The 27,525-nt window shown below is 41.4% G+C and overlaps 2 protein-coding genes across 3 annotated transcripts in view; one reads left to right on the forward strand and one right to left on the reverse strand.

The window, feature by feature from the left end:
- Positions 1-1,143, forward strand: part of map6d1 (MAP6 domain containing 1) — a 6,951-nt gene extending 5,808 nt beyond the window's left edge. For both annotated transcript variants that reach the window (XM_005721227.2, XM_005721226.2), the window contains one exon: positions 521-1,143. In XM_005721227.2, coding sequence (XP_005721284.1) covers positions 521-601 — 81 coding nt within the window. In that variant the 3' untranslated portion in view covers positions 602-1,143. The remainder of the gene's footprint in view (positions 1-520) is intronic.
- A 1,236-nt stretch (positions 1,144-2,379) lies between these two features.
- Positions 2,380-27,525, reverse strand: part of yeats2 (YEATS domain containing 2) — a 26,945-nt gene continuing 1,799 nt past the window's right edge. Inside the window, exons 5-30 of the mRNA XM_005721228.1 lie at positions 27,148-27,381; positions 26,948-27,066; positions 25,362-25,523; positions 23,978-24,089; positions 22,417-22,461; positions 22,161-22,329; positions 21,704-21,946; positions 20,888-21,055; positions 19,859-19,950; positions 18,914-19,102; positions 18,580-18,805; positions 17,670-17,828; positions 16,538-16,665; positions 14,698-14,844; positions 11,695-11,874; positions 9,130-9,505; positions 8,899-9,033; positions 8,344-8,481; positions 7,957-8,110; positions 7,790-7,866; positions 7,600-7,679; positions 5,464-5,671; positions 4,659-4,894; positions 4,421-4,495; positions 4,213-4,286; positions 2,380-3,752 (exon numbers count right to left, since the gene is read on the reverse strand). Coding sequence (XP_005721285.1) covers positions 3,644-3,752; positions 4,213-4,286; positions 4,421-4,495; positions 4,659-4,894; positions 5,464-5,671; positions 7,600-7,679; positions 7,790-7,866; positions 7,957-8,110; positions 8,344-8,481; positions 8,899-9,033; positions 9,130-9,505; positions 11,695-11,874; positions 14,698-14,844; positions 16,538-16,665; positions 17,670-17,828; positions 18,580-18,805; positions 18,914-19,102; positions 19,859-19,950; positions 20,888-21,055; positions 21,704-21,946; positions 22,161-22,329; positions 22,417-22,461; positions 23,978-24,089; positions 25,362-25,523; positions 26,948-27,066; positions 27,148-27,381 — 4,035 coding nt within the window. The 3' untranslated portion in view covers positions 2,380-3,643. The remainder of the gene's footprint in view (positions 3,753-4,212; positions 4,287-4,420; positions 4,496-4,658; positions 4,895-5,463; positions 5,672-7,599; positions 7,680-7,789; positions 7,867-7,956; positions 8,111-8,343; positions 8,482-8,898; positions 9,034-9,129; positions 9,506-11,694; positions 11,875-14,697; positions 14,845-16,537; positions 16,666-17,669; positions 17,829-18,579; positions 18,806-18,913; positions 19,103-19,858; positions 19,951-20,887; positions 21,056-21,703; positions 21,947-22,160; positions 22,330-22,416; positions 22,462-23,977; positions 24,090-25,361; positions 25,524-26,947; positions 27,067-27,147; positions 27,382-27,525) is intronic.

Consider the following 27,525-nt stretch of genomic DNA (forward strand, 5'->3'; position numbering starts at 1 on the left):
TGCCTTCCCTGCCACCCACAAGGCTGTGTAGTCAGACTCACAGTGGAGCTGGGACCACAGTCTGAAGGACTCTCCAAAGATTTTGTGCTCTGATTGGCCGACAAAAAGCTGCCACACTTCAGCTAGATATGCAAGTAGAAACTGAAGAAGTCTGGGCCCGTTATAACGGGCAGATCTATTAATTGCTAGAGAGAACAGAGTGTGGTCAATGTCTCCATGTTTTATTCACTGAAGCCCAGATTAAAAGTCTGGCCAGATTTTCTTTTCTTTTTTTGGGAGGAATGGGGGAAGCTGTCATCAGCAGAACAGATCAGCACTAAAGAGGGAAAAAAGCAACCCAGCCCACACTGCTAGCACTCTGACAGCAAGACCTGATGTTATTTGACAGCTTAGTCCGTCCAGTGTCCTCTCATTTCACGGGTGTGGCGTGAGCATCACAGCTGCTGCACTCGCTCCCATCTCCCTGACCACTTTAGAAGACTACTGCTGTTACACCCCTCGCTCTTTATCTGTCTTGCAGGAACATCTGGTGAGGACCAAACTCCCTCCAAACCCTTCTGCTGTCTTTCAAAGCGGATCTTCGAGGGTCTTCAACATCTGACGCCTGCTGCCATTCTGCTTTGAGGAGTCGACACGGGAAATGTCCTCACTTCATTCCACAACACAAGAATCTATGCAAGGGAATGTATTGTTGGGAAGGCTGTGGAGCCACGGACTCAGCATCCCAAATGGAGATAGTTAGACAGCTCTTTCCTCCCCCCCCCCATCCCCCACACTACTTCCTGCCCCTGTTGCAATGGAAATGAACACGCATGTAATGAAGTTGATTTTTTTTTTGGATGTTTTTGCATAAACGCACAAGAAACTGGCTGCTCTGTGTGTTGGTGTGTGAATTTGTGTGTGTGCCTGCTGATTGGTCCTTTCACTGAACATAAAAAAAACAAAAAAAACAAACAGTGTGCACCAGTGATGAAGTGACCTTTACCCGCGTAGACTACTGTGTTGCCCTTTGGTGTTGCTAGAAATCTGCTTGAAAATAATTTATTTCCTCAGCATCTATTTGGTTTGTCAGTTTGGAAAAAGTATTAGTTGGTCTCAATTTTTTTGTAAATCTGTTGTTAAAGAAAAAGAGCAAATGAGTAATGTAAGATAAATGACAATAAAAGATCATTAGCTAGGTTGTTACTTTCAGATGCCTCCTCAGTTGTATTTCTTCCACCCATTGCCCTGTTAGTCATGTTTACCCTTTTCACTCTTGATTGCAATTAAGAGCCAGTTAATCTCTCTGGTGAACTGAACCCAACTTCTAATTCACAGCAAGAAAGTGAGCAGTTACACTCACTGGTCACTTTATTAGGTATAGCTTTTCAACTGCTTATTAGTTCAAATATCTAATCAGCCAATCACTTGGCAGCCACTCATTGCATATTAGTCATGCAGACATATTCAAGGTGACCTCATGAGAGCAGCTTCAAATCGAGCATCAGAATAAGGAAGAAAGGTACTTAAAATTAGTGATGCTGCTGGTGCCAGAAAGGCTGGCAAGAGTATTTTTAGACACTGCCGATCTGAAATTTTCCCACACAACCATCTCTGGGGTTTATAGAGCCTGGACCAAAAAAGAAAAAACATGCAGTGAGCTGTAGTTCTCTGGATGAGAATACCTTCTTGATGTCAAAGGTCAGAAGAAAAACGCAAGACTGCTTGAAGCAGCCACTACAACTAGGGTATGCAGAAGAGCATCTCCTAATGTACAACTCATCCAACTCTGGAGTAGATGGGCGGCAGCAGCAGAAGACCACACCGAGTGTCACTTGTGTCAGCAAAGAATAGAAAACTGAAGTTACAGATCACGTGGGCTCAACAAAGTTTGACATTCAACGAGGAAGTTCACTGTACTCAATGACCTCCACAGTCACCACATCTCAAACCAATAGAGCAGCTCTGACATGTGGTGGAACAGGAGATTCACATCATGGATGAACAGCCGACAAACCCGCAGTAACTATGTGATGCTGTCGTGTCAATATGGCCCAAAATCTCAGAGGAATGTTTCCAGCACCTCGTTGAAAAAGTTGGTAAAACCCAGAATGAACCTAATAAAGTGGCTTTTAAGAGTGTATATAAAAAGAGTCAAATCAGTCCTTTAAAATAATATTATTGTGGACAGTCCAGACAAACACTGAGCATATTTGCATTAGTCGCACTAATAACCATTTAAAAACTTGCACAGGTGTGTAATTTGAGAAACTAGCTGTTTACTTGATAAGTAGCCTGTAACAGGCACCTGCGTCACTAACCTGGGTTCAGCACACTGTTCATGTATGATTGCATTTATCAAAAACATAAAAAAGACAAGAAAAATAAATAAAGACGAGCCAGGTTTGCAAGAATTGTTTTTAAAATTCATTACAAGAATATTGATTATATTTTTGGTTTGCACTGAAATTGAAAATACAATGTTTAGGTGTCTTCTACACTAATACGATTTGGTTTAACAGGCATCAGAGTCACTCAGCCCGACACACATCCACTCATTCTCACACATGAACGTAATACAAAGCAGCACATTAAACAGAAACAACAGCACAACACGCACACAGACACACACATCAACTTCACTGACCTCTGTGGGGACTACAGCAAACACATCCAAACGCACACACTCACTACTGTCGGGGTGTAATTGATCGCAGGTGCTGAGATTTGATAGAAAAATAAACAGTGTCTGAAAACACCATACTTCATATACTGGTCATATACACTATACATTACATGATAAGATACAACACAGCTGTTACACACAATGCTTAAAAACACTTCAGCGTGCTGCCAGGGCTGGGTTCATGAACAGAAGAGTTTCTCTAAATCACAATGATTCTCACACTACACCGTCTCCTGCATCATATTAGTTCATCGGTGTCTCTGTGGCATAATCCACCTTTAATTTCAGACTATAAAAGATGAATCTATTAGCCCATCTGAAGGGCCTTCGAAAACACTTCCTGCGTGCTTGTTTGTCTTGCAAGGCTCGACGTTACCTCTGCCAGGCAACCGTGAAACACATCAAAAGCTGAATGCTGGTTGCCATGCCACTTTCAGCAGAAATGCTGTGTATGCTCTGCCCAAATGATAGAAAAATACTCAGTGTGTTTCCGAACAGCTAAATTTGTGGTTCACCTGAGCTAAAAGACTCAGCCAGTTCCAAAAATTCAGTGATTGTGATGGCGAGATGCAGTACACTGGAGATGGGACAGCTGTCTGATCTTATTATTTAACCCTGCAAGTCACTCAGGCTTCATTTTCCCAGTGACTAGCTAGCTGTCTGGCAGAAAACACTTCATAATTAAAATAATCTTTTCTTGAGGTAAGCAAGAGCAAAATCACTTCTCTAAATCCAATAACACGAGCCCCACGAGGCTTCAATGCACCGGCACTAAGATGTTACAGAGTATTAGAAACATTTGTTACTTTGCTGCTACGCAGCTGCTCGAGCAGCAAACTGAGCCCTTCAATGGTCAACTTAATGAATACAGTACATTATTACTGCTGTGCAACCTGAGCCAACGGGACCGAGTGTGATCACGAACACGGTCGATTTGTCTCATTGTCAGTAACCAGTCGATGTCAAGTAGAGGAGGCCTCAGTTGTCCTTAGCCAGGTAACCCATGTGTGTATTAGTGAGGAAGTCGCAGGTGGGGATGCTGCTGACAGCCTGGTGGATGTTCATGGCTGTGATCTCTCTTGGTGCCCTGCAAACACAAATGCAACCAAGAAATGACTTCAAGAGGAACAGAAACACCACCCTGAGGTATCTTTCAGTTTGGGACAGCCTTTGGTTTGTGGCGTTTAGTGAGCATGCAGACATGTTTTCATTTTAAAATGTATCGCCCTCTGATAAAAGGTGACTCACAGTTTTGTTTTTTTAATGAAAAAACAGAGCATCCATCCACTCTAGCACCATCTAACACACAGTTTTAGCTATTTTTGTGATAAAGGGTGAAAAAAAAGATACAAGCTACCACCAGGCTTTTATATTAACATTTGTTTAGAAAACATCAAAAGAAAAAAAAAGTTGTTTTTTTTACTTCACTCTTTGTTTTTTATTTTAACTCAGTTGGCTGCAAAAGGCCCAAATATAAAAAATAAAGTGAAAACTGGAGCTTTAAGGCAGGTCGTATGCTAGAGAGGAAAGAGGAAAAAAAGGCTGACCTGTTTGGAGGGGATTTGGCGTAGGCCCCAGCCAGCGCTTCTCTCAGGATGTCACTTGCAAACTGTTCTGTAGCCTACAGCGTACAGGCACAAACACACACACACAATGTGATTAAGTGAAACAAGCATTCAGGATTCATATTCAGACTGTTTGTCAAGTGTTTCTTGACATTTTTCATGAGTTACTGTTTTGTGTACAGTGACCAACCTTTAGAATCATGGCTTCGATTACTGGAGCGAACACATTCTTCTCCACCTCCACCGGCTGGAAGGTTACCCCGATCTGAAAGAGGCAGTGTTCATCTTATAAAAAAAGGGGGAAAGTGGGGTGCTCTCCTGTTAGCTGCTAAAAGCTGGAGAGGAATCAGAAATCACTGATTGAATTTTTTCACTTTTTCCACATTTCTTAGGGAAAAAACAAAACCAAACCCAGAGAGAGTCCCAACCTGCTGAGCTGCTTCACTGACAAACTGATCGGACAGGCTGGCGCCCAGGAAGAATTTGGGCTCCGGGTCAGCCTCCTGTTCCTCCTCTTTGACCTTTAGCTTGTGGCAGGGAGGAGTCACCGTGATGATGTCGACTATTTCGTCATCCGCCTCCTCTGGCTCAGTCTTGAGCAGAGCTTGCATCTGCTCAAGACGCAGCACCAGCTCCTCGCTGCTACTCAGGGTCGACGGGCACTCTGCGGGAACATTTACACGTACCCTTCATTTAACACATCATTTCACAAGCCGCAGCATCAGCAGAAACGCCGACTGCTTCGGTGCATCTCTCAGGTTACAGATTCTTGATACGCGGCTGTGTGGTTTAAAGCAAAACTTAGACATGTGAAGGAGGGTTTTTGTGAGATCTTTGCTCATTTTAGCAGTTCAACAACGCAACAATTACAAATGAAGACGTTTGCACAGACAGAGACAAGTAGAACACAAACACCGATTATCATGTTGTTTGGCTCAGTGAGCTAAACGGCCTCGCCACCCATCCTTTAGAGACAAAAAGATGGAATTAATAAGAGTTCCCAGCAAATTAAACAATGCGACTGAACAAAAGCACTGAGGCTGAACACTGGCCGCCCTCGCACACAACTGGTCTGCAGACGCATTACTGGATCCACTGGTAGGTGCAGAAACAGTACACCCACACATGCAACACTGAGGCGAAAATATTGATCCGCTTGGAGCTTTAACAAGACCGAGTGAAACGATCTTCCTGTAGAAGATGTAGACCAAGTCCACACAGGCACAAACTCACCAGGCTCATTATCGATTTGAGTGAGAATGTCCTCGATGGACTCGTCATCGTTCTTGGGTTGTGGGGGTTCGGGGTCAGGCGGCGTGTAACCCCTCTGTCGACACCACTGAACCACCTCTCTGGTCTTTGGCGGGGTGAGGGCCTGGAGACGGGGCGAGCGATCCAACACGTCCTGGACGACCCGCTTCACCGCTACGGCTCGCTGAAGCTGCACACAGGCCAAAACCAGAGAGATGATGAGAGAGAATAGAAATCAATCAATCACAAGCTGTACAGCCACAAACAGGTCATGTTGCTGCACACACACAGCTGGGGTGACTAAGAGTTTTGACTGTGTGATGGCACACATATACTTTATATTCCTTATCCTAATAAACATACAGGCAAGTGCCCTTTTGGTTCCTTTCAGCCTACTGCATCCAAAAAACGCTTATAAAGCAGTGTGAACAAATGCAATTAGCATGCTTTTTGCTCGATGCTCCGGTGGGATGAGTAATAGACATTGATCGTGCCAGCTCACTGTTCTGATGCCTTAATGAAGCAGCAGGCTAGCGGGAAGTCTAACACGGGGAAGCTTATTAATCCTTAAACTGGGCAAAGAAATGACTTTCTGAGCGTCTTTTGAAATCTGATGTTATTATTTTATTCTATTGAGGTCTTTCCCACATGTAAAACGCAAGTGGCATTAACTTGGCTGCCATTCTGGGCATGTGACACTGTAGGATCAAGTGAATAAGGCACGAGTCAACGCTCCAGTTGCAGGGAAAGTGACTGCTAAAACCCCGATCAGGCAGGTCTACAGACCCCTGGCAACCACCTGTTGCTAGGATGAAAAGGTGTATTCCCAACCAGCTGGTTAAAAACCTCCTTGTGATTGCTTTGGTTGCCAACATATTGTTGAATAGAACATCTACCTTGACGTAGATGTTACTGAGACTCAAACTTGCCAGGGATTTTTAGTAGAGACATCAATGATATCAATTTGAAACTTCAACATCGCTCTGTTCTCGAGTTATTGCATTCACAACGTAAGCGTCCATGTTGCCTGACTGGCTGGCAGGGTGACGGCAATACCCACCAACCGTTTAAGGGTGATGGGGTAAAAACTACAGGCAACTGTGGCAATCTGCTACCTATGAATACATGTTTTCCTAGCAACAGGTGATTAGATCACAACCAATATAGTGGACGAATCTTGAGTAACGTGTGTAGATGCAGTTCGTTTTCCTCCCGTCCTGATGAACACTGAAATTAAAGTTATGGCTCTCGTTCCTTTCATTTTGCCAGATGGTTAGTCATGCTGGGCCTGGAAGTCCCTTGAAGTGTTACCAGATTGTTGCTGAGGTGGGATGATGTGCATATAGGATTTTCATTTCATTAGCAAACACAAAGATTTGCTGTGCAGAATCAGTTTTTCTCCAGCCCGTAGACACCACTTAATCGTTCCCTGTCCTCATAATGTGTAATGATGTGTGATGAGTCCCCTGTCCTCTGTGTAAATTAGTGACCTGTAGATATAAATAACTATGCCTTGGCTTGTCTGGGATCCTTTTTTATAGCCATAGAAAAAGAGAACAGACTGCTACAATATGGGTTGGCCTGTATGAGCTACTGATGAAGATATGACAGGAGACAAGAGGCAGCGATATATATGTGACCTAACAGAAAGACATGAGGCAAGCAGAAAACTCTCTGAGTCGGGATGCTGCATGAAGAGAGATTACACAGGCACCAAAACTGCAGACACTGCAAATTATCACTCACAGACGCCCTCAAGCTGGAACCTGGAGAGCAAACGCTAGTAAGTGAGTGCTGTCACCCCAGATGGGATTAAATAAAACTTTCATCTGAGGAAATCCATACAGAGAAAAGAAAAAAGCCTGCGTTCTTTATTTGAAAGACAGCTTGAAAGCTTAAAAAAAAAGAGAGAGAAAAACTTTAACACATTTGCATAATTTCCAGAAAAAAGCCTGAATATACTCCAAGCCTGCACAGCTCCAAAAACAAAACATGTACATCTCTGCTGGTTCATCAGCACTTTGACTCTAATGAGGCTTTCTGATTGAAAGCCCAGATACTGCACTTCTGTGAATTTAAATTTTTATCATCAAAAGCAAACACAAAACAAAAGGTCACCTCTGATGCTCTGCGCTTGCCAATATTCCAGGAATAATACTGTTCTGACGACGAGGCACAAAACGGATGTGAGTCTTCGGCTATAGAAAGAAACAGAAATACACCAGTGTGTCAAATTTTTAGACAGCTTTTCCTTTTTTGATGTAAACTTTTCCTTTACATACATCAAATGAAAGGCGAGCTCACTTACTCTTATCTGGCACAATTAGAGGGAATTTCTTCACCACAGCTGTCAGCAGCTGCATCATGGTTTCTATATGCTCAGTGCTGAGGAGAAGACAATCACAGCTGTCAGGTGCCAAGAAGCTTTCATGTATACACTCACTGTATGTGATTGTAACAGGTCCCTGCCCTTACTTGATGAGGTCGTGCAATGAGTTTTCTGCCCCTTGTTCCTGTTTGACTGTGGTAGCTGCAGAGGCAACGTGGACAGAAGAAGCGGGGGCAGGAATAGTCACCGGGGGTGATGGACCAGCTGTGACAGCTGTGCCAGCACCTGGCTCCGTCTTCACTGTGGAAGAAAGCAAGTGTTAGAGACGGCTGCTTTATTAGTATGCATACTATATATTTTAAATTGGGAGATAAAAGAAAATGATGAGACTACAGGGATGGGATCTGAGTTTATTAGTTACAGCCTAATGTGCTTCTAAGCAAAATAAATAATTTTATATGCAAAGAAAGAGGAGTTTGGGAGTACAGTGGAAAAGAAGAGGAGAGCGGGTGGAGTGAGGATGGACCCCTCACCTTGTACCAGAGGCAGGGCAAGGGAGGGGGAGGCCTGGCTGGCAGGACTTGGGGAGGCTCCAGCTCCAGGTGCTCCAGGGGTGGTGGAAGAGGAGGAGGAGGAGGAAGGAGTACTGGAGACTGGGCCCTTTGACACGACTACAAACAGAGTAAAACACACAGGAATGGATTGTGGGCCATTAGGTACACGGGCTTAACGAGTGGATGAAAAAATGAGAGGGTAGGATGACAGGTCTTCCAGAAGCTGCACTTAGGAAAACTGTGAAATAATGAAAATCTGTTTTCCTGCGTGTTGTAAATAAATCATTCTGCCATCTTTAAACGAAGGAACATAAACTCAGTTTAGAGCGTAAAGTAACTGTTCTCACACTGTAAATCATATGAGGAAAAACATTTTGCATATTTTTTGTATATTTTAAGATTTACCCTCAGACACTTATTAAAAATAAGTGAGACTCCAACAAAGCAACCTTTGTTTGTGCAGTATCTTGTGTTATCATGGAGGACCCAGTTTATTAATCTAGAATTCACTGTTTTGTTGTGGGTTTATTTCACCTTTCCCCACAGGCATGAAGATGGTCTGCAGTCCGCCGGACCCACTTCCAACTCCCAGCTGCTTGAGCTGGTTGGCAGGAATGGTTAAGACAGTCTGCTGGGAGCTGGAACCTCCAGAATGGATCTTCAGCATACCTTTACAAAACAAAAACATAGGTGCTCTGTTTATTCGAGTAATGCATTAACATTTAACCTGACAGTTAATGCAGAAACAGGCTTATTTCTGCCTACCCGAGAGAGCAGCACCAGTTTTTCCTCCGGCGGCTGCCACTCCACTGACTAACGAAGTTGCAGAAACCAGGGATGCGCCGCTGCTGCTGATTTTGGGCACACCCACAACAGTACCCACACCTTTGGACATGCTGATGACAGGCATATTGGTGATCCCCTTTGCACCTGTTACTACAGCACCAGCTGAACCTCCAGCAGTCTTTGCGATGGCAGCAGGGTTTCCAGCACCCTTCACCAAGGAGGCCACTGCTGCCTTCGACAAGCTGCTGCCCCCACCAGCGGCGCTGGTGTTCTTTGCTGCGTTGATTACTGCTGCTTGGTTGGCTGCCATCAGGAGTGAGTGATGCTGAGAAGCAGACTTCCCACCATCGAGGGCCTGCATAGACACACGGAAACACACGTGTCAAGCAGGAAATAAGCAAACACAGACTCTTTTATGTCCTTTAACGTTTCTGATAATGAGCTAACCAAAGTGAGCAAAAGCTCAAGTGTCCAACCTGTTCTCACAATGGATGGCAGACCATGGTTTCATTAAACAACACACTTATTTACAAATCCCTTCTTTCAAAATAGCTAATAAAGTGAGGTATAAAAACATATACAGCAGCATTTCACCTTATCTGGAGCTGCACAACAGCGAACGTGTTCATAAATATGAAAAATATCACAGACCAAGTCCATTTGCAAAAACACTGTAGTGTATATGTGAGAGAAGATTGCTGTGGCTGTGCCTGGAGGAGAGTTGGTGTATTCTTTTTTCTGCTGATGTTTGTTTTCTATTGCCACGCAGCTCTCAGAATGAGCTGTGCTGATCAGGTCACTGGTTTTATGGAATCTCAGAAACAAAAGAGTCCATTTTTCCTCACAGAGAGTCCTCAGAAAGAGAAGTTCCCCCTCTTTGGCTTGTTTGTTGGATCTCCGAGTAAATCTTTTTATGTGTTGCAATTTCTCTGTTTTATGATGCCTAGCTACTGACTCTAAAGATGTAATCATCCTAACTCAGACCGATGCTTATGAATATACACAGCAGCGTGCCTACACATGCGAGCCACTGCACTCAGGCTGGATCATTTGTTTTCTGTGTATCTCTACTGCCTTTTTTTCCCCAATTCCACTTATACAAAAATGTGTTATTTCTTGCAAAATCAGGGTGCTTCTAGTATCTATAATACCAGATTTAAAGATGAGCATAAAAGCTTTAGCTCCCCTATTGAATTGAAAAATTTTAATTCCTCCATGGATTTTAATTCCATAGGGGAATTAAATTTTCCTAAATGCTTTTTGGACAGAGCAAGGTTTCCTTTAGAACGCATCAATTATTTCTATTTGCTCTGAATAGCAGAAATACCAGGATCAATATTAACACCCCCCAAAAACTGATCTTTTAAATTGAGCCAAACCACAAATGTGCAGTGAGGTGCTTTAATGCTCAAAGCTTGTAAAAGCAAGTTAAAAATTAGGACTTTCTTCCAGTTTACACACAATATAAAAACTTAAGCAAGAGTTTGAGCTTCACCTGAGAAAGCATCATGCCAAAAAACAACAAAAAACCCCAAAAGAAATCAGTTTAGACTTGCAAAAAAGAATTACTGGTGCTCACAAGGCAAGAGATGGAGAAGTATCATCAGTAAATTCAGAGAGCCTCACAGTACAGAACAAGCCTGGCAGAGGTAGGACACTAGTGAGAGCTGCCAGGACACTAGTGAATGACTTCGCCAAGTCGTGAATTGTGGGACAATCATCAGAACCCTGCACAGGAATGGACTGCGAGTTTGCAGACCAAGAAAAATACTAGAAGCCACCAGTGCTAAACCTCAGTCTCCCAGCAGATAAGAACTATTGCTGGTATAAGTTTGAAAATCTTAGCTGTCACCTGCCTCGAATTACTGTGTTTACAAGATTTTCAGAAACCTTGAAGTCAAAATCAACATTTTTCAAACTCGTCAGACTTTTAGCAGATGGATCAATGGTATTAATTTGAAAATCCTATGTTCCCTCATTCTCAAATTATCGTGTTCACAAAGATGGTTGTTCATGCCACCGCTCGCCTGCCCACTCCAATGCGTGGGGCTAACTGAAGACCAAGCAGACCACCAAATCTGGAGGATCTTGAGAGATTCATCAAAGAGGAATGGGCTGGGATTGCTCAGGAGGACTTGAGTTTGAATTTCAAAGCTAAAACAAGTGACTGCAGGCTGTTATCCAGTCACAACTGACCATTAGCATCAGTGTGGCTGAGAATTTTGACCCTGGTAATTTTTAATTTTCGGTGAAATAATTTTCTTTCTGTGCACAAAATAAAATAATGTAAGCATCCAAAAAATAAAACTAGGATGTTAAAAATTCCTTCCAGCTGTGTTAGAAAAATAAATACATTTTCAAAGGGAGGCTAATAATTGTGTCCTCATCTGTACGTGGGTATGAAATCCAGCGTAATTAAAAACAGCATAACTAGCTTGCAACCATAAAAGAAATGCTTACAGCTCTTTGGTTTAATGTGACTCTTACATAGGGACATCTGCCATGCAGAATAAAAGGGATGTAAATAAAAACTGTGAAACTCGCCTGTTGTTGGCTCGCACTGCTGACAGAGCCAGGCGTGGAGCTAGCAGCGGTGATGACACCACCCGTCATCCTTAACGTGGTGGTGCCCGGCTTGGACAAGTGGCCTGCTCCCGCTGCCGTTACTGTTTTAACTGAGCCGTCAGGCAACTTCACCTGTGCACCCTGGGAGCTGCCCACCACCTGTCAATTAGAGGACGAGCAATTACCCACTTAGAACATCAGCAGCAGCAGCCCACGTGCAGCATGCTGAAGTTGTCAAGGAGGCATGAGGTGAAAACTCACAATCTATCAAAAGAAAAAAAGATTTAAACTCTGACAAACATACACACATAGACTTTTTTCTTTATTTCCACAGTAGCCATGTTGCCAGTAAATAGTAAGGAATCACTTTTACATTTGTTACCAATGATATTATTGAGTTTTGCACTGTTCAGGAGCAGCACACCAATGTAATACAACAATGTAATTATTGTATTTATAGACCATTTCATATGAAAATGATAATGGAAGCCATTTTTTAAATCAGAAAAAAACCCTGTAAAATAACTAACACTACACCAGTCTGACTAAAACTCTGAAGTCAGTTTTCACTTGGGTAAACACTAAGAAATGAAACTGCTATGATAATGTTATATAAAGTGAGACTGATTAAAATGCATGAGGGGACTTGTCCACCTCCAGCTCAGCAGCACATGGGAGAATCAGGTGCTTGCACCAGCAGCACCCTGGACAGGTCTTTCACTGTTGCAGCTCATTTAAATTGTGAGTGGAACCAATGGAAAACTAACTACACTCATATGTAGTGTTTGAGTGCCATCTTTGAATAATATTGTTTTTTGTTTTCCAATCTGTGTTTCAGAGTTAATATGTAATACCAGATCTAATAACCATGAACAGCATAAAACATAGATGTGGCTTCGCAGTTGGAAAAATTAAGCCAGTGAGGAAGTACATTCAACCTGCAGTGTATCTAAAAGCCACCAGATGGCGATAGCTGTGGTTGCAGAAACACCTCTGGAGCTATAGAAGTCTATGGGAAAGCCTTCTGTCTTGACCTCTAACCACTTTCTTGATGAGTTTATGGACTCAGTTACAGTTTACAATGAATAAAAAAAGTCTTGGTCAAACTATGTTTTGAAAAAGAGCATTATTTTTTTAGGTATGTTCATTGGCTTATGACTTCAATTGGACCTGCCCCTCCTCATCACTTCATTTTTTTTAAACCAAGATGAAACCAAGTGAAAATGCTGATCTTTTTTCTTCCAAACAAAACTTCAAAAACCAGAGGATGACCACTTGGTAGCTACATCCACCGTTTATACTGTTTCTTGTTGGATCTGTGTTGGATCGATGTCTGGAGATGTTATATAAACTTTAACTTAAAATTAAAATTAAGATGGCGCAATACCTTAAACAGAAAAAAGTCTGTGTCAAGCACACATTATGTTTTCTCTTAAGCACCTTAAAATCAGCCTAGGATAATAACCACATATGTCATTGGTGATTAATTTACATTGATTAAAGAGGGCGACACGATCTGTACAGATGGTCCCTGTTGGTATTTAAGAAAATTGTAAAAAGCTTGATAACATTTTCATTTAATTAATTTTCAAAAATATAAAATATAATTTAAATAAATATCAATTTTCAAAACACAGCCAACACAGACACAGATTTTAAAAAAGACGTCACATTAAAACAAACTGGCACGTGGATAAAATAGTTTAACTCTAGTCCAAACAATAAAAAAAATAGTAAATAGTACGGCTGACAACAATGTTACATAAGTTGTTATTTTGAGCCTAACGCTCTCACACAAGACTAAATATGGTAACAAATAGATCTGGTTGAATGGTCACTTCAAAAATTGTCTGACAGTGTTTTAAAGATTAAACTCCAATAAAACTGCAAATTTTATTGCCAGTAAGAATGTGCCATGAGCCCGGGGCCAGTGTGCATCTATCACACGTTGGTTTTACATCTTTAGACAGTTTAGAAAGTTTTACTTTGGAGAATTAAGGCGATGCAACGACTTAAACTGAGTCTAGCACAAATTAGACTAATGTAATGCTGAAGTAATACGTGGAGAGACATGATCCGCACATAGCTTGCAGCCTGTATAACGTTACTTAGGTGGTCAAATTCGTTTGTGGAGTGTGGCCAATGTTAGCAGAGCTAGCAACAACAGCCTTCTTATCCTGTACAAAGATGTGGTTATCCTGGCCGAGTCCTGTTATGCCAGTTTATTCTGACACAGGCTTCATATAACCGTCTATTTTATAGAACTACTGCAGTCCTGCTGGATAACACCTTGCTTGATAACTACAATTACATGGTGTTGTACATTTATAAAACTGAAAAAGAAATTTAGCTGAGTGGGCCATATTTCTGTTGCAAGGGCAGCATTGTTTAAACGCTGAGTATGCAGTGACATTTCTAGTAACAATTATACTTCTATAATACACTATCGTGAAATGAGCATGCCCCTCTAACAATGTGCAAAATACAACTTTCAGTGTGTGGATGACAGACCGTGAACTGTGTTATGAAATTATATTCCCAGCACAACACTAATCCATATACTTCCAAATGAAAAAGAAAAGACCTCTGAAGATATTTCATTGTCAAAGAAAATACAAAAGCATTTCCACCACAAAATCTGAGATTTGGCAGGACAGTCATAATTTAGTGGTCAAAAGAGGGAGGCAATCAGTGAAGTAACATACAGCAATGCGTAAAAATAAAGAAGAGAAGAAGAATGAATATTTCATTAAGAATATTAAAGAGGAAAATGACTGCAGAGCAGGAACAAAAGAGCTGGCAAACCCCACACGAGTCCTACTATCACAGAACTGGAAGACCTTTGCTGATAATTACCCAAAAGACAAGCCTGTGTCGAAATCAGACTGTCAAAGAAACAACTAAGAAACACAGAAGCAGTAGTAACTACAGCAGCATTTGTGTTACACACTGAACAGCTTACAGTAAACTCGCCACACTGACCTGAGCCAAGATGGCTGCCTTCTGTCCGGCTGTCACTCTAATAGCCTGCTGGCTAGCAGTTGCAGGAGATGATGCAGCATGACCTGCCGAACCGGAACTCCCCTGCTTCCCCGAACCTTGTGCGGGCTGACCGACCAGAAACGTACCCTGAGAAAACAGAACAAGAATGACTAAAGTGCAGCTCTAATGACACACAGTCAGGTCCAAGAGTTTTTGGACAATGATTTTTGTTTAATTTTGCCTCTGTACGCCAGCACTGTGGATTTTAAATCAGTGTGTGACTGTACAGATTATCAGATTTAATTCAAGGAGCTTAAAAGTCCCGCTTTAACTGTTTAGGATTTACAGGCATTTTTATACAAAGTGCACCACATTCAAATGCTGAAAATTAAAATATGTTCCAGTGTAATGCTTGTTTTCAATGACTGGATGACATTTTTTGCAGTCAGAAGTCTAGAACCCCTGGACATTTACTGCAGCCACCTTCAGCTGCTGCTTGTTTCACGGTCTTTTTACCTTTAGTTTTAAATTAAATAACTGAAAAGCTTGTTCTATAAATAATAAATATTTATTCTTCGTTGCCTTGAGATACTTTTAGGTTGCTTTTGCAGTATGCTTTAGGTCATTATCCATTTTCTCTGTGGAGCACCGGCCATCTGTTTTGCAAATTCCTCTATTTTTTTACTTACTACCCATGAGTCTGGTTCACATTGGTCTCAAGTTTTCCCCCCAGAAGTAGGCGGGCTCTTTCAGGTGTTTTCTGACACAGTCCAATACAATTTCATTGCCTGGACTCAACTCCACAAATTTTATATGTTTAATTCATCATGAAATAACTAAGGACATTAACTAGGCATCATCTGGCCATAAAACTATCTGTTAGCCTCTCTCTCTGTACCTCTGTATTTGAACCATGACACCAAGAGAAATTCCTTGTTTGTGTACAAACTTTGCAGTAAACGTGATGCTGATTCTGTCAGTCCAGTTACTTTTGAGCACCTTTTTAGTGGTGAACGGCTGTAATTCTTTGACAGTTCATGCATATACGGCAAAACATAATGCAAGAGCAACTCAAGAATTTCTCGAGGCAAAGACCGGGGATATTCTTCAGTAAACAGGCCAGTCACCTATTTCAAACCAACAGAGCCAACCAACAAAGTGTTCAGTTACTGGATACAAACAGGCACACAAAATCAGTCACTACAGTGGTGTAACTACTAAAAACAAAATTTGTTTTTGTCTAAAATCTTACAGACTTATTGTATTCAAAGGCCATAAAAACTGGTTTCAGGTCAGCCTAGTAAACCCACACAGGATCAGCCAGGCTTAATATATCACCAATATTAGACTTTAAATTACATACAGTACAAGGTTACATGATGTGCACAGTATGACTATTTTAAGCAGTACAATGCTTCCATTACATTTTAATTTTTTATAACATTATAGCCACGGAAAATTCAATTAGCCCTCCAGGTCAATTGATCCTCTAGGTCCTAATTAGAATGTGGGAGTGCGCCGGCTCTTTGGCTCATAAGAGAGACTGACATGAAATTTTACAGAAAAAAAGATGATCATTATTAGGAAAGCAGGACCCAGTGTCTATGTGGAAACTTGAAACCTCTGCGCGTGCGCACACACACACACACACACACACACACACACACACACACACACACACACACACACACACACACACACACACACACACATTAAGAACAGGTCAGTCAAATATGAACACTCTAATAAGCAAAGATGAGATACATACAGAGCCACAAATGATGTTGTGCCAGTGTGTGACTGCATTTGTCGTTAGTAAAGAAAAAGTGGGTCTACCCACCTGTGGGGTCTGTTTAAGGATATAAGATGTGTAGGAGAGGTTGGAAGGTAGATTGCTTGAAGAGGAAGAGGAGGAGGAGTTGTGAGAGCCCCCAGAGACCGCTGATGAGCTGTTCTGGGACTGCTGACCTAAATTACAGAAATCCACATAGATCAGTCTCATTTCATATGAAAAATCCAGAGTATCAGTGCTGCCATTTCAAAGAAGGGCAAAGGCACGATTGTGAAGCAGAGCAGGGCAGTGCAATGTTGGCTTACTGCTGTGAAAATCCAAATGTCTTTAAGCAGAAAAACAGATGACTGTAACTGACTCACTGTCCAGCAGCAGCCAATATCTGTAACTGGCACTAACATGCCTCAAGTTGTAGAGTCACTTCAGAAGTGGATTTCTTTTTCCAAACTTTATGACGAGCTGGAAGCCAAAATATTTTTTAATACAGATGTCTACAACTTGGAGGCATGGATGAAAATGTCGCAGTGAAAGGTTTTTGCCTGGGATGCTGACCCCAAATACTGAGCTGCCAACAAAATCAAGCATTGTTTTCAGTTTCTATCAACACTGTTGAGTAAGCTACCCGCTCCAGGCAAATGCCTATTTCTAACACCTAGTAATTTATGACATTATACACCTGCTAGAAAATGTTGTGCAGCTTCACATGTTGCAGGTTTTCTTGCATATTAAATACCCACATACTGTAATCCACAGAGACTGTCCTGGAAACCATATTTAAGTGGTAAAGCTATACTTTGGGATATTAAACTTAGAATAATTATTCTACATTAATTCATGAAATACACTATAATCTTGCAGGTCCTTGCAATATAAAACATGACAACGCTAACCTGCATTTTCCATTTTGCTGCTACAAAGATACACTGTCACAGAGTTCTATTAAAACATGGTGACACATCCAACAAAGATTGACTACGAGCAGTTTAAACAAACAAACCCTTTGCTTGGTCTTAATAAACATGAATAGGATTGAGAAAAGCATGTGACTAAAACACTGACACAAAAGGAGCAATACCATGTCAATGGAAACTGATATGGGTTTTTTAAACAGTGGCTGTATAAAAATATTATTTACTATTATTATTATATATTTAATAATATAGGACGCAACATGTCTCACTTCCACTGGAGGCCCGGAGGATTGCTCCCTGTGGGATGAGGAGCAGCTTTCCTTTCCCCGAGGGGTTCTTGCTGTTGGTGGTCAGGTAGAGTTTGGTACCTGGTGGCAAATTGGCCAGATTGGCTAAGTTGTTGGCTGGCAGCTGAAGTGTAGCCATCACTAGGAACAAACACAGAATAAAAGAAATAATAATGATTACTCACTCAGCTCTAAAACTGCAAACATTTTAAATAAAGAAGATGATATTAATATAGGGTAGAGACACATTGTTTCTAAATGTAATTCAACTATTAAAAAAAGGAAAAAGAAAAAACACACAACCAAAAAAAAACTAAACAAAAAACAAACAAACATTGATGACCCCATTGAAGTGTCCCCCCACCAGAGTCAAAGTTAAACCCAGAGCAGAACAGAGTGTGAATGCTTGTCTGTGTCTCTGTGTTATCCCTGTGACAGACTGCCGACCTGTCCAACTTGAATAACTCCCTTGCTCCCTATGACAGCTGAGAAAGGCTGCAGCACCCCAGTGACCCTGAACTGAATAAGCAGTTAAGAAAATGGATGAATGGATGGAGTTGGCATGTCACCAGAATCCTTTAATACCAAACTTGTCACAGTGAAAACATGACAATACTTTTCACTATTGTAGCATCATTCGTTTTTGATACAGCAGGCACTGTTATACAGAAATCAACTAGGTTACGATGTAATGTAATGTTGTGTTTGAGTGCATGGGGCAACCATTCTGTCATTCGGGGGGTATTTCATACTGTGGTTTTAAATCGGGGATCAAAGATCATGTAATTCTACCAACAGCCAGGATGGGATTTGAAATTGTAACAACAACTTGGGCTGCTATAAAATGAAACTGTGCTTTTATGTGTGTGTGCGAGTGTATTTAATCTCTGACCTCCACTCTTGCCACCTGAACCACCAGCCGCCTTGGTACCCTGGTGTCCAGAAATGCCACTGGCTCCACTGACGATGGCTTTAGCAACTCCCTGAGCCAAAACCTGCTTTCCACTCATCACCTTGGAGACAGAAGGGTTGCCCTTGGCAACCAGAATTTGTCCACTGCTGATAGCAACCTGTTTGACTGAAGACTGAAGCCCTGAGCTAACAGGAATACCCAACATCTAGAAGAAAGAGAAGAAACTATTTTTTTTAAATGACTGTGGCCGCACACATACGTACTTATCATTGCAGGTTTGCGTCTGTGCAGGTTTGTCTGGGTGACAACTGACCTTGCTACTAGTGGCCCCTGTCCCTCCACCAGTCTGTTTCTGGGCCGACATGGAGATCATGTGACCCCCCTTCACTGCGACAAACTGGTGTCCTGCTGTAGCGCTAGCTTGCTGTTGCTGACTGGTTACTGTGGAAACCATCGGCTGTTGCTGTGTTGAAACTTCCCCTGGCTCTTGCTTGATAATAACCTGCACGGGAAACATGGAGAGAGGGACTCGAAACACAACTCCGCACTGCTTTGAAACCACAGCGGGTTAATAATGCAGCTGCTATATATCAGTTACCAATTACATTGTCTGGTTAAAAGAAAACATCACATAAATGATTAATACGATGCACTCTGACTGTAAAGAAAGATCTGATTATTCTTTTTTCAGCAGGCTGCAGTGCTGCAAGAAAAGATGTTACTTAAAACAGATTTCGTAAAATCAGCATCATCATTTATTCATCGGGTCCATGTTTTGATATTCCCCATATGTCCTCATCTGGGGTGCCTTTCAGTGTGAGAGCAGATGTCTGTAGTTTACAACAGAGAAAACTAAAGAATCTGAACCAATCAGAGCTCCAATGTGATAAAACAGGAATTTTAGGCCAGATCATATTTCGCTCATTGTGGACAATAAAGGGATCATTAGCATGTGCGAGTAGGATGACATTAAAGCAAGCTAACGACACATTTTGCGTGAAAAAGAACTGTGCAATTCTCTCTGCAAAGCTCCCCCTCCCCCATCCTCAGAACTATGTCCTATTTAAATAGCTGCCAAGGCACTCACAGCTGCTGAAGATAGCACCCTGGCTTACTATTAATATCACACTGCTTTGTTAATGTTGCTTTAAACACAAATAATACAAGGACTATCTTCATAGTTAGAGGACAGGGCAGTAAAAATGGATAATGTTTGTCACGTTTAAGGTTGTAACCCAGTAAGGCTCTACCAACTCACCTTCATCCCTGAGGACAGGAAGGTGCCAGTGTGAACTTTAGGTGCTGGGGAGCGAGTGCCCTGAGTAGCAGACTGTTTAGTGGATGGGCTTCCTGTGGAATAATTAACAAACATACAAACACAATAAGTCACAGCACAGGTGAGGGTGAGGATTCACCACCCTTCCTGTCAGCTTTTCGAGAGATATCGAGGCCACTGTGGTGCCAGGTGACTGTTTCCTCTCAGGGTTGACTGACGCGCAGAGCTGAGCCCCACCAAAGTTTTGTTCCTTACTCACTGCATTAAAATCAGTTTTACTGCAGGACTGGTGAATCAGCCAAAACACCCACATCTATCTCATCCACTTTGATAAAACATAATTTAAGAACACTCTAACCTTGTTGCCGAATCTGGGTGAGCAGTGCATTTGTGAAGGAAGTGTAGGAGTAGCTGAGTGGGTGTGAGACAGCAATCTACAGGAAAGAGCTCCTAAGTGGAATATGACCTGATGCTGGTGCTGAGAGGAAGTAAACACAATGACTATCATCATGCAAGATGATTGCTTGATGATGCGCAAAATGCTCAGATGGCAATAAAACTCATCTTTTTATGGGGACTTACAAACACACATCACATAGAGAGGAAAAAACTGTTTGGAGTGCAGGGTCTTCTCGAATAGCCCCCTAATCTGGCCATGAAACACATTGACTCAGTTACCATGGTAACCTCTCCTTTAGCAACCATCCTGCTGGCTCACCACACGTCATAATTTAGGAGTGCAGGTAGGGAGAAAGAAAACAGCAAAGAGGGAATACATAATGTTAGAAAGTAGACTTTAAAGGGATTAAAGAGGGAAAAAAGTGCAAAGAGAGAAACAAAGAGAACAGAGAAGTCTTAAGGGCACTGTTCATCGTCTGTCCTGCTATAAAGCGGATTTTTCACAGCCATTTTTATATCCCATGTGGGCGGCTCAGACACCGCTTCTCAATTTTGCTCCAGGTCCACTTCCGATTTCAAGCAGCACTTTAACACCGAGTAGGAGAAGTGTACCTGTGGAGGCAGCGGATGAGGAAGCCATGCCGATAACCTGGCCCGGTTTGTCAACAATGATATAAGGATTGTTGAGCACAGAGGATGAGCTCTGCTTGCAATGGACAGGGGTGGAGGTCGTGGGTGTGCGGGGCAGCGGGGAGTGGCTGGGTGTGGAGATGGGTGACCCTGTGGGGGAGGAAGTAGGGCAGTTATTGTATGAGTAATTCTCTTGGACTTAATTTTTTATGAAACTTATTTTTTCTCATTTTTAAAAGGGGCTCTGAAATATGTTATCGAAAGATAAAATTCATGTCACATGACCTTTTTGCCACTGTTTCCATTCTCTGTGTTGTGTTTACAGTTGCCTTTACAGACATTCGAAACTATAATCAGCAGTTTTCCAAATCTGAATTAAAACATAATGGCGTTTTTCTATTTTTATGTACTTTGTTTGGCTAATGCAAGAAATATGCGCCTGTGGGAACACAAAAGAAGCTTTTGTCAACCCCTACTGAGCAGTACTGCATCTTCCTAACAATGAATGTATTCATACCAACTTCACTAAGCTGAGAATCAGTGTCAGTGCTGGGAAACAATATGTTGAAATTACAAGCAAATGGAAAAATAATGTCATCAAACTTCAATGTCAGTGAGGCGTTTGCTGTCAACACTTCTTAGTGATTTACAGATTTCACCTCAACAAAACCTGAAATAAAGAAGTTATAATCACAGGGCATCTTTATTGTGTAAACTTAGACCATCTTATTTATGATGAATTGGATTCTTTAGAAACAATATGACAATTTTACAAGGACAGTGGGTGGAGACACGTACCTGAAACTATTTTACAGCTCATTGTGATTGGTTGGAATGATTTCCCAGGAGACTCAGCAGGACTGGGTGGTTGTCCTTGGGGAACAATCTTGCAGCTTGCTGTGATAGGCTGGAAGGCAGAGTTGCCATGGGAACCCAGAGTGACTCTGTCACCGGCCTTGGGCCGTGTTGGAGTGTGTTCACCAGCAGCAAGGCCTGCGCTATGAACACCTGCAGGCCTCCCCGACTCTGTCTTTATGAAAACTGCAGATGGAAGAACAATTTTTATTGAACATCATCTGGTTTTGATAATAAGCTGACATAAAATGATTGTAAGGCCAAGAAACCACTGAAAACTGGTTGATTCTGGTTTAGTTTTATGGAGAGAAAATAAACAATCCTACTTTTCTGTTAAGCAGTCCAGTATATACACACCCTCAGGTACATGATCCCTATTAAAAATAATCTGCTGGTGTACCTTTGTCTACACTGGAGTCATGTGACACAGGAGAACTACAGCGTCCATAAGTCTGGGCCAGAGAGGCAGTCAAAGTGGGGCTGGCTGCTCTGTGAGTCACCTTGGAGGAAGAAGGCTGAGGGATGTAGTCTTCCCCAAGAGAATCCCTGTGAAGCTCCACATCAACCACCTGGAACAAATATAAATCAACGTCAGAGTGAAGCTCTGAAGGGAAAAAAAGTCATAGCAGGAAACAAAGTGAACATTTCTAACTTACTGTTTCTACCCCGAGCGTCTGCAGTCCAGTGTATGTTCGGTCGAGCTGTAGGAAAACAGAAGAAAGGATATAGACAGCAAAGTTATGCAGCAGAGTTACTGAACTGTATAAACACATTTTAGTGCAATTTACTATGATTACTTATTTGTTTAAGAAATGTCAACATCTAATTACCCTGAAATCAAACTGGACTATATCACTATGCATTTCTAAAAGCAATGAAAGTTCTTTAGTTTAAAAAGGCGAACGTGATTGTAATGCAGACTGAAAAAAAGATACTAGACAGGTGCTTTTCAGTGGGGCAAAAAAAGCAAGCCATAACAGGAGAAAACTTGCTGAAACACTCAGCTATTAAGATGAAAAAATATTTAATAAAACTGGTAGAAGCTCAGCAAATAAAACCCGTTGACCCAGTTAACGTTTTAATTGATGTATTCAAGGGGTTTATCAAAAGACTTGATTGAACTGTTTAGGAAGTCCAAGGCCTTTACTGCACAAACCTTCAGCTGCTGCTTGTTTGTGGGTCTCTCTGCCTTCAGTTTTGTATTTAATAACTGTAAATTAAGCATCGTTGGGTTGAGATCAAGTGACCAACTTGGCCATTAAAAGTAATACGTTTTCTTTGCCTTGAGAAACTTGCGCTGCTTGCTCTTTTGGGTCATTATCTATTTACTCTGCAAAATGCTGTCTGGTGAGTTCTGCAGTATTTGTCTGAATGTGAGCAGAGAGCACAGCCCTGCACACAGAATGCATCCTGTTACTTCTATCAGCAGGTAATTTGGTATGCTTCAGATCATGAGTTGTTGCTCTCCTTCTCCATATTTTTCATTTCATCCACAGAACTGTTTACAGAACAGTGCAGGCTCTTTGAATTTTTTTCTAGCGGAGTCTACTCTGCACTTCTTGTTCCTGAGTATAACAACTGGTTTGCAGCTTGTTGTAAACCCTACATGCATGTCTTGATTTTAGATGCTGAAAATGATACACCTACCTCCTCAAGAGTTTTACTTTCTTATGTTATATTGTTATCATGTAACAATGATGTCAACATGCAAATCAGTTCACCACCTTTAAATTATAGATTTGGGGATTTTTGCCATCTTTCTGATTGGTTTGTTTTATTGTTGCTTTCTGCTGCTCGTCAGTCAGTTGTCCAGTTCTTTCAGAGTCTTCCTCTTTTTGAGGGACTGTGGACAAAAATGACTATTTCCTAAACTGCTAATGCAATATCTTTGGAAATCCCCTTGAGTTAAAACTGATAGTCTGCACTTCAATCACACACTGACTGAATTTAAATACACTGTGGTGGTGTCCAGAGGCAAAATCTGCAAATATTGTGTATTTGTCAAAAAATAAAATACTGACGTGAATGTATGTAATCCTTTTAAGTTTCCTGCCTAAATCCTGTACACTTTACACATATGTGAAATTCAGCAGTAGAAGTCAGACCCACTGGCTTGTCTACAATAGGCTCTGAAAATTGGCACAAGGAAAGACAAAGAGTCCTCATCTAACGAGAAAAGTAAAGTGAATGATGATGTGGTCTGTAAAGTATTCTGACCTTTAGCTGGTGGATGATGTCAATACGTTTGTTGCGAGGGTCTTTAAAATGGATCTGGATCCTCACAGGAAACTCACCCCAACCGCGGCGCGTTAAATGAAAGGGAGGCTCACTGAGAACAGACACATTTGAACTGGATTTTGCAACACTGTTAAAATTCAAATATAAGTCAGGATGAAAAAAATATATAGTAAAGATGCATCACTATGCCTTTATTTAAAAACTAATCTGTTTTCTAGCCTGGACCGAGTTAAGAATCTCCTAAAAATCAATGACTTGAAAAACTCACATGTTCTCCTCCTTTGAAGCTTGACATTCTCATCCCAACATAACAGACATTGATCTGACTGCAAGGGCATGTGCATGTGCCTGCGTATCATGTGTGTATTCAAGCGCAACCTATAAGTGAAGCAGGTGTTTTTTTTCCACTTCACTTCATCCCTTCATCTACAGTCAGGCTGTGCTGGGAGTCAGCAGAGAGCATCAGCGTAGGGCTCACTGGGAGTGAAGGTTTGAGTTACGTGGGGGGAGCTTGTGAGCTGCTGCAACAGCAACGTGAGCACTTTGTCAGTTCAAACAGCTGGGAAGCTACAGCTGAGGATAAGGACTGCTGACTGATGAGAGAGATCATTTATTCAGAAGCTGCAGGCAACCTTAAATCCTGAGCCATTTTTAGAGGGTAATGCCAACAATTAGACATTTGAAGTGCATATTTCAAGGCTACCTAACCTCTGTTGCTTGTGAATGATTGCTAAATTAAGTGTGTGATGCTCATCTATACACCTAACTGCTTTAGGCTAAGGCAAGTCTGGACCACTTAGGTGTGCCTGCTATTAGTCTTGTTGACGTTGAGTTCTGGCTGACTCGCTGTGCAGCAAATGACGTTGCCTAATGATGTGTGTACAATCTGCATAACAAATTTGTCATCTTTTAATTTTCTTAAAAGCTGTAAGATTTTGCTGAAGTGATTACTGCTTGGTAAGACAAATATTGATTTTCTACAAAGCGATGAGACTGATGGGGGTTGAATGCGCTGCATCATCAAACCTACACGAGGGGGCAGTGTTTGCTAAAAGTTGATCTAAAGGATTTTCACCGAGCTGAGAATTATTATGTAATATTGTTTGTATAATTCTTGCAGTTTTGGCAAGTGATGCTTGGAAAGAGGTGGATCAAAGGACTTATTTATCACGACAAAGTTAGAAGTAAATATTTTATCTAAGAGCTACGAAACACTGCAAGAACAAATCTTTTTCTTTTTGTCTTCCTTCTTCTCTTTAATTAAATTCTTTCTAACTTCTTTTATTCTGCAACATCAGTACATGAAACTGCATGACTGCTTAAAAAACACTTGAAAACGCATTTCACTAAAACTGGCACAAACCTGACTTCCACGAGGTCGTTGGGTTTGTAGCTGGGATGCAGGAAAAACCAAACTTTCTTGACAAAGTGGTCGATGCTAGGTTCTCTCCTTGAGCCTCTGACGTATACCATCCACTTATGAGTAGACTGGTCATTCTCTTCCCGCTTATCAGGTGGAATGTACCTGAGAATAATAAACAACGAAGAAAAATCTCAGAGGTAGTGAAAACATTGGATTGAGGTAATGCATAGATGGTTTACAGAAGAGTTAAACACCACCCAAGATGAAGAGCAGGAAGGTAAAGTGAGACTGAAAATGAAGGGGTGTTTTTTTCTTTAAATCTTTACAAAGTATTTGGAAAGAGGAGACAGACAAGGAGGTGCTACATGACTAATTTCAACACCGCTTTAATAATTTTCTGTCATAAAGTTTCCATCTTAAATCAAACACCGGTTGGAAGCCTGGAGGAACTTAAAATCTCATCTGATCAAATCCTTTCTGATTAATAAACCTGTACTAAAATATTAAGTGTACTAAAAAAATATCTCAAAGTTTTCTAAACTTAATATGCGCTTCATTGATGATGAGTATCGCTGGCACCCTTTTCCGCTCGAGTCTGTCTGTCATGCTGGAACAAAAAAACCTCACCTTTGACGAATGGTAGGCGCCCATTTGTCAAAATAAAAGCCTCATTACTATACAAAATGCAGTCACGAAACTCTACAGGTGTGTGGCTAACATGAAAATGAAGGCCAAGTTCAACAGCAGGTGTGGTCTGACCCATAAGAGCTAAAACGTTACGTAATAATGTACAATTAAAAAGTGAGTATCTATTTATATGGGGTCTGGGGTCAACATGCTCATGAGTATCATGGCAGGTGGGATCCCAACGTATTATTAACTGAGTGTAGTTTTACCTGTGCAGTCTTGAGGAACGGAAAACTGTCCACCCAGGGGCAAAATAAATTAGGTAAAATGTATTCTCAATCTTCTTCAAGACCACACTTGCAGGAAAACTGATTTGTGGCTCATCTCTTCAGTGCACAATCATGCATGAGAAAAATTCAGCTGACTAAATAAAATAAGAAAAACAAAACCCCGACTGCCACAGTTCTTCTAATGTTTAGCCAATAATGAATAAAATCAGCTCTCTTTCTACTTAATTTCTGATCCTGCACATGAACCCTAAACCAGCTGCGGTTCAAGATGGCCGATTTGTGGTATAACTGAGTGATATATGAATGATAACTGAACTTTCAAAATAAGAGACATGCAGTAGTTTACAAGCAAGTCCATCGCAGTTTGTGTTTTCCTCCAAGACTGATTAAAAATAAAAAAAAATAGACAACACTGAATGCAGGTAGGCAGCCTTTTCTACAATACCTGCCCGAAGCTTAAGTGACTTTCTTATTAAAAATTTTTACATTTCATTTATTCCCAAAATTGTGTGTTTCTGAAATTCTAAGACAAAACACCAGGCTTCCCACGTGAAGAGTATCTATTTCAACAACACTTTCTTTTCAATTCTGAGTTCTAATCTGAAAAGTGTGTTACAATGTAATTAGTCACCAAAAAAATGACAGACATTTTTTAATTTGGTTACATACTTGGATACATTTCCTACTACGATTGTCTTCTTCACATAAAGTCTAGATGCATCGTCCCCAGTAGAGTGGTAGGTCACTCTCTGCTCTGCGCCTGCAGACGATGGTACACCGAATGTGTCCTACGGCAACAACAACGGCAATGCTTTTAGTAACATCATCAAACAGTCAAGAACTCCACAATTTCTGCCAGCTGAACTTACTTTGCCTGTGTTGCGTCCGGGTCTGCGCTCCTGCCTGCTGCTGTCCTCTCTCCAAGATCCTTCTCCATTCCTCTCAGCACCATCTCCTTGCTGTGAGAGAGACTCGGACTCTGATTGGACCAACGATGGAGTATCAGAGCCCTGGTTGAGAGGGGAAGAAGAACGGGAAGGAGACTCCAGGAAGCGTCGGATGGCTGGATGGTTCAGCACAGCAGGGTCGCTCTTGGAGGTATGCTATGGGACATAGAAGAAAATTTAGGTCAATGTTTCTATATTGTACCACCACATAGAGTAGCAGACAGCTGGCTATTACCGTCTGCAATAACACCACTATAAAGTTTTATGCCATGTGTTTATGATCCATAGTGCATGTAACAA

This window comes from Pundamilia nyererei, unplaced genomic scaffold, assembly GCF_000239375.1.
Source record: "Pundamilia nyererei isolate P.nyererei 1_Seehausen unplaced genomic scaffold, PunNye1.0 scaffold00004, whole genome shotgun sequence".
Classification (NCBI taxonomy): Eukaryota; Metazoa; Chordata; class Actinopteri; order Cichliformes; family Cichlidae; genus Pundamilia; species Pundamilia nyererei.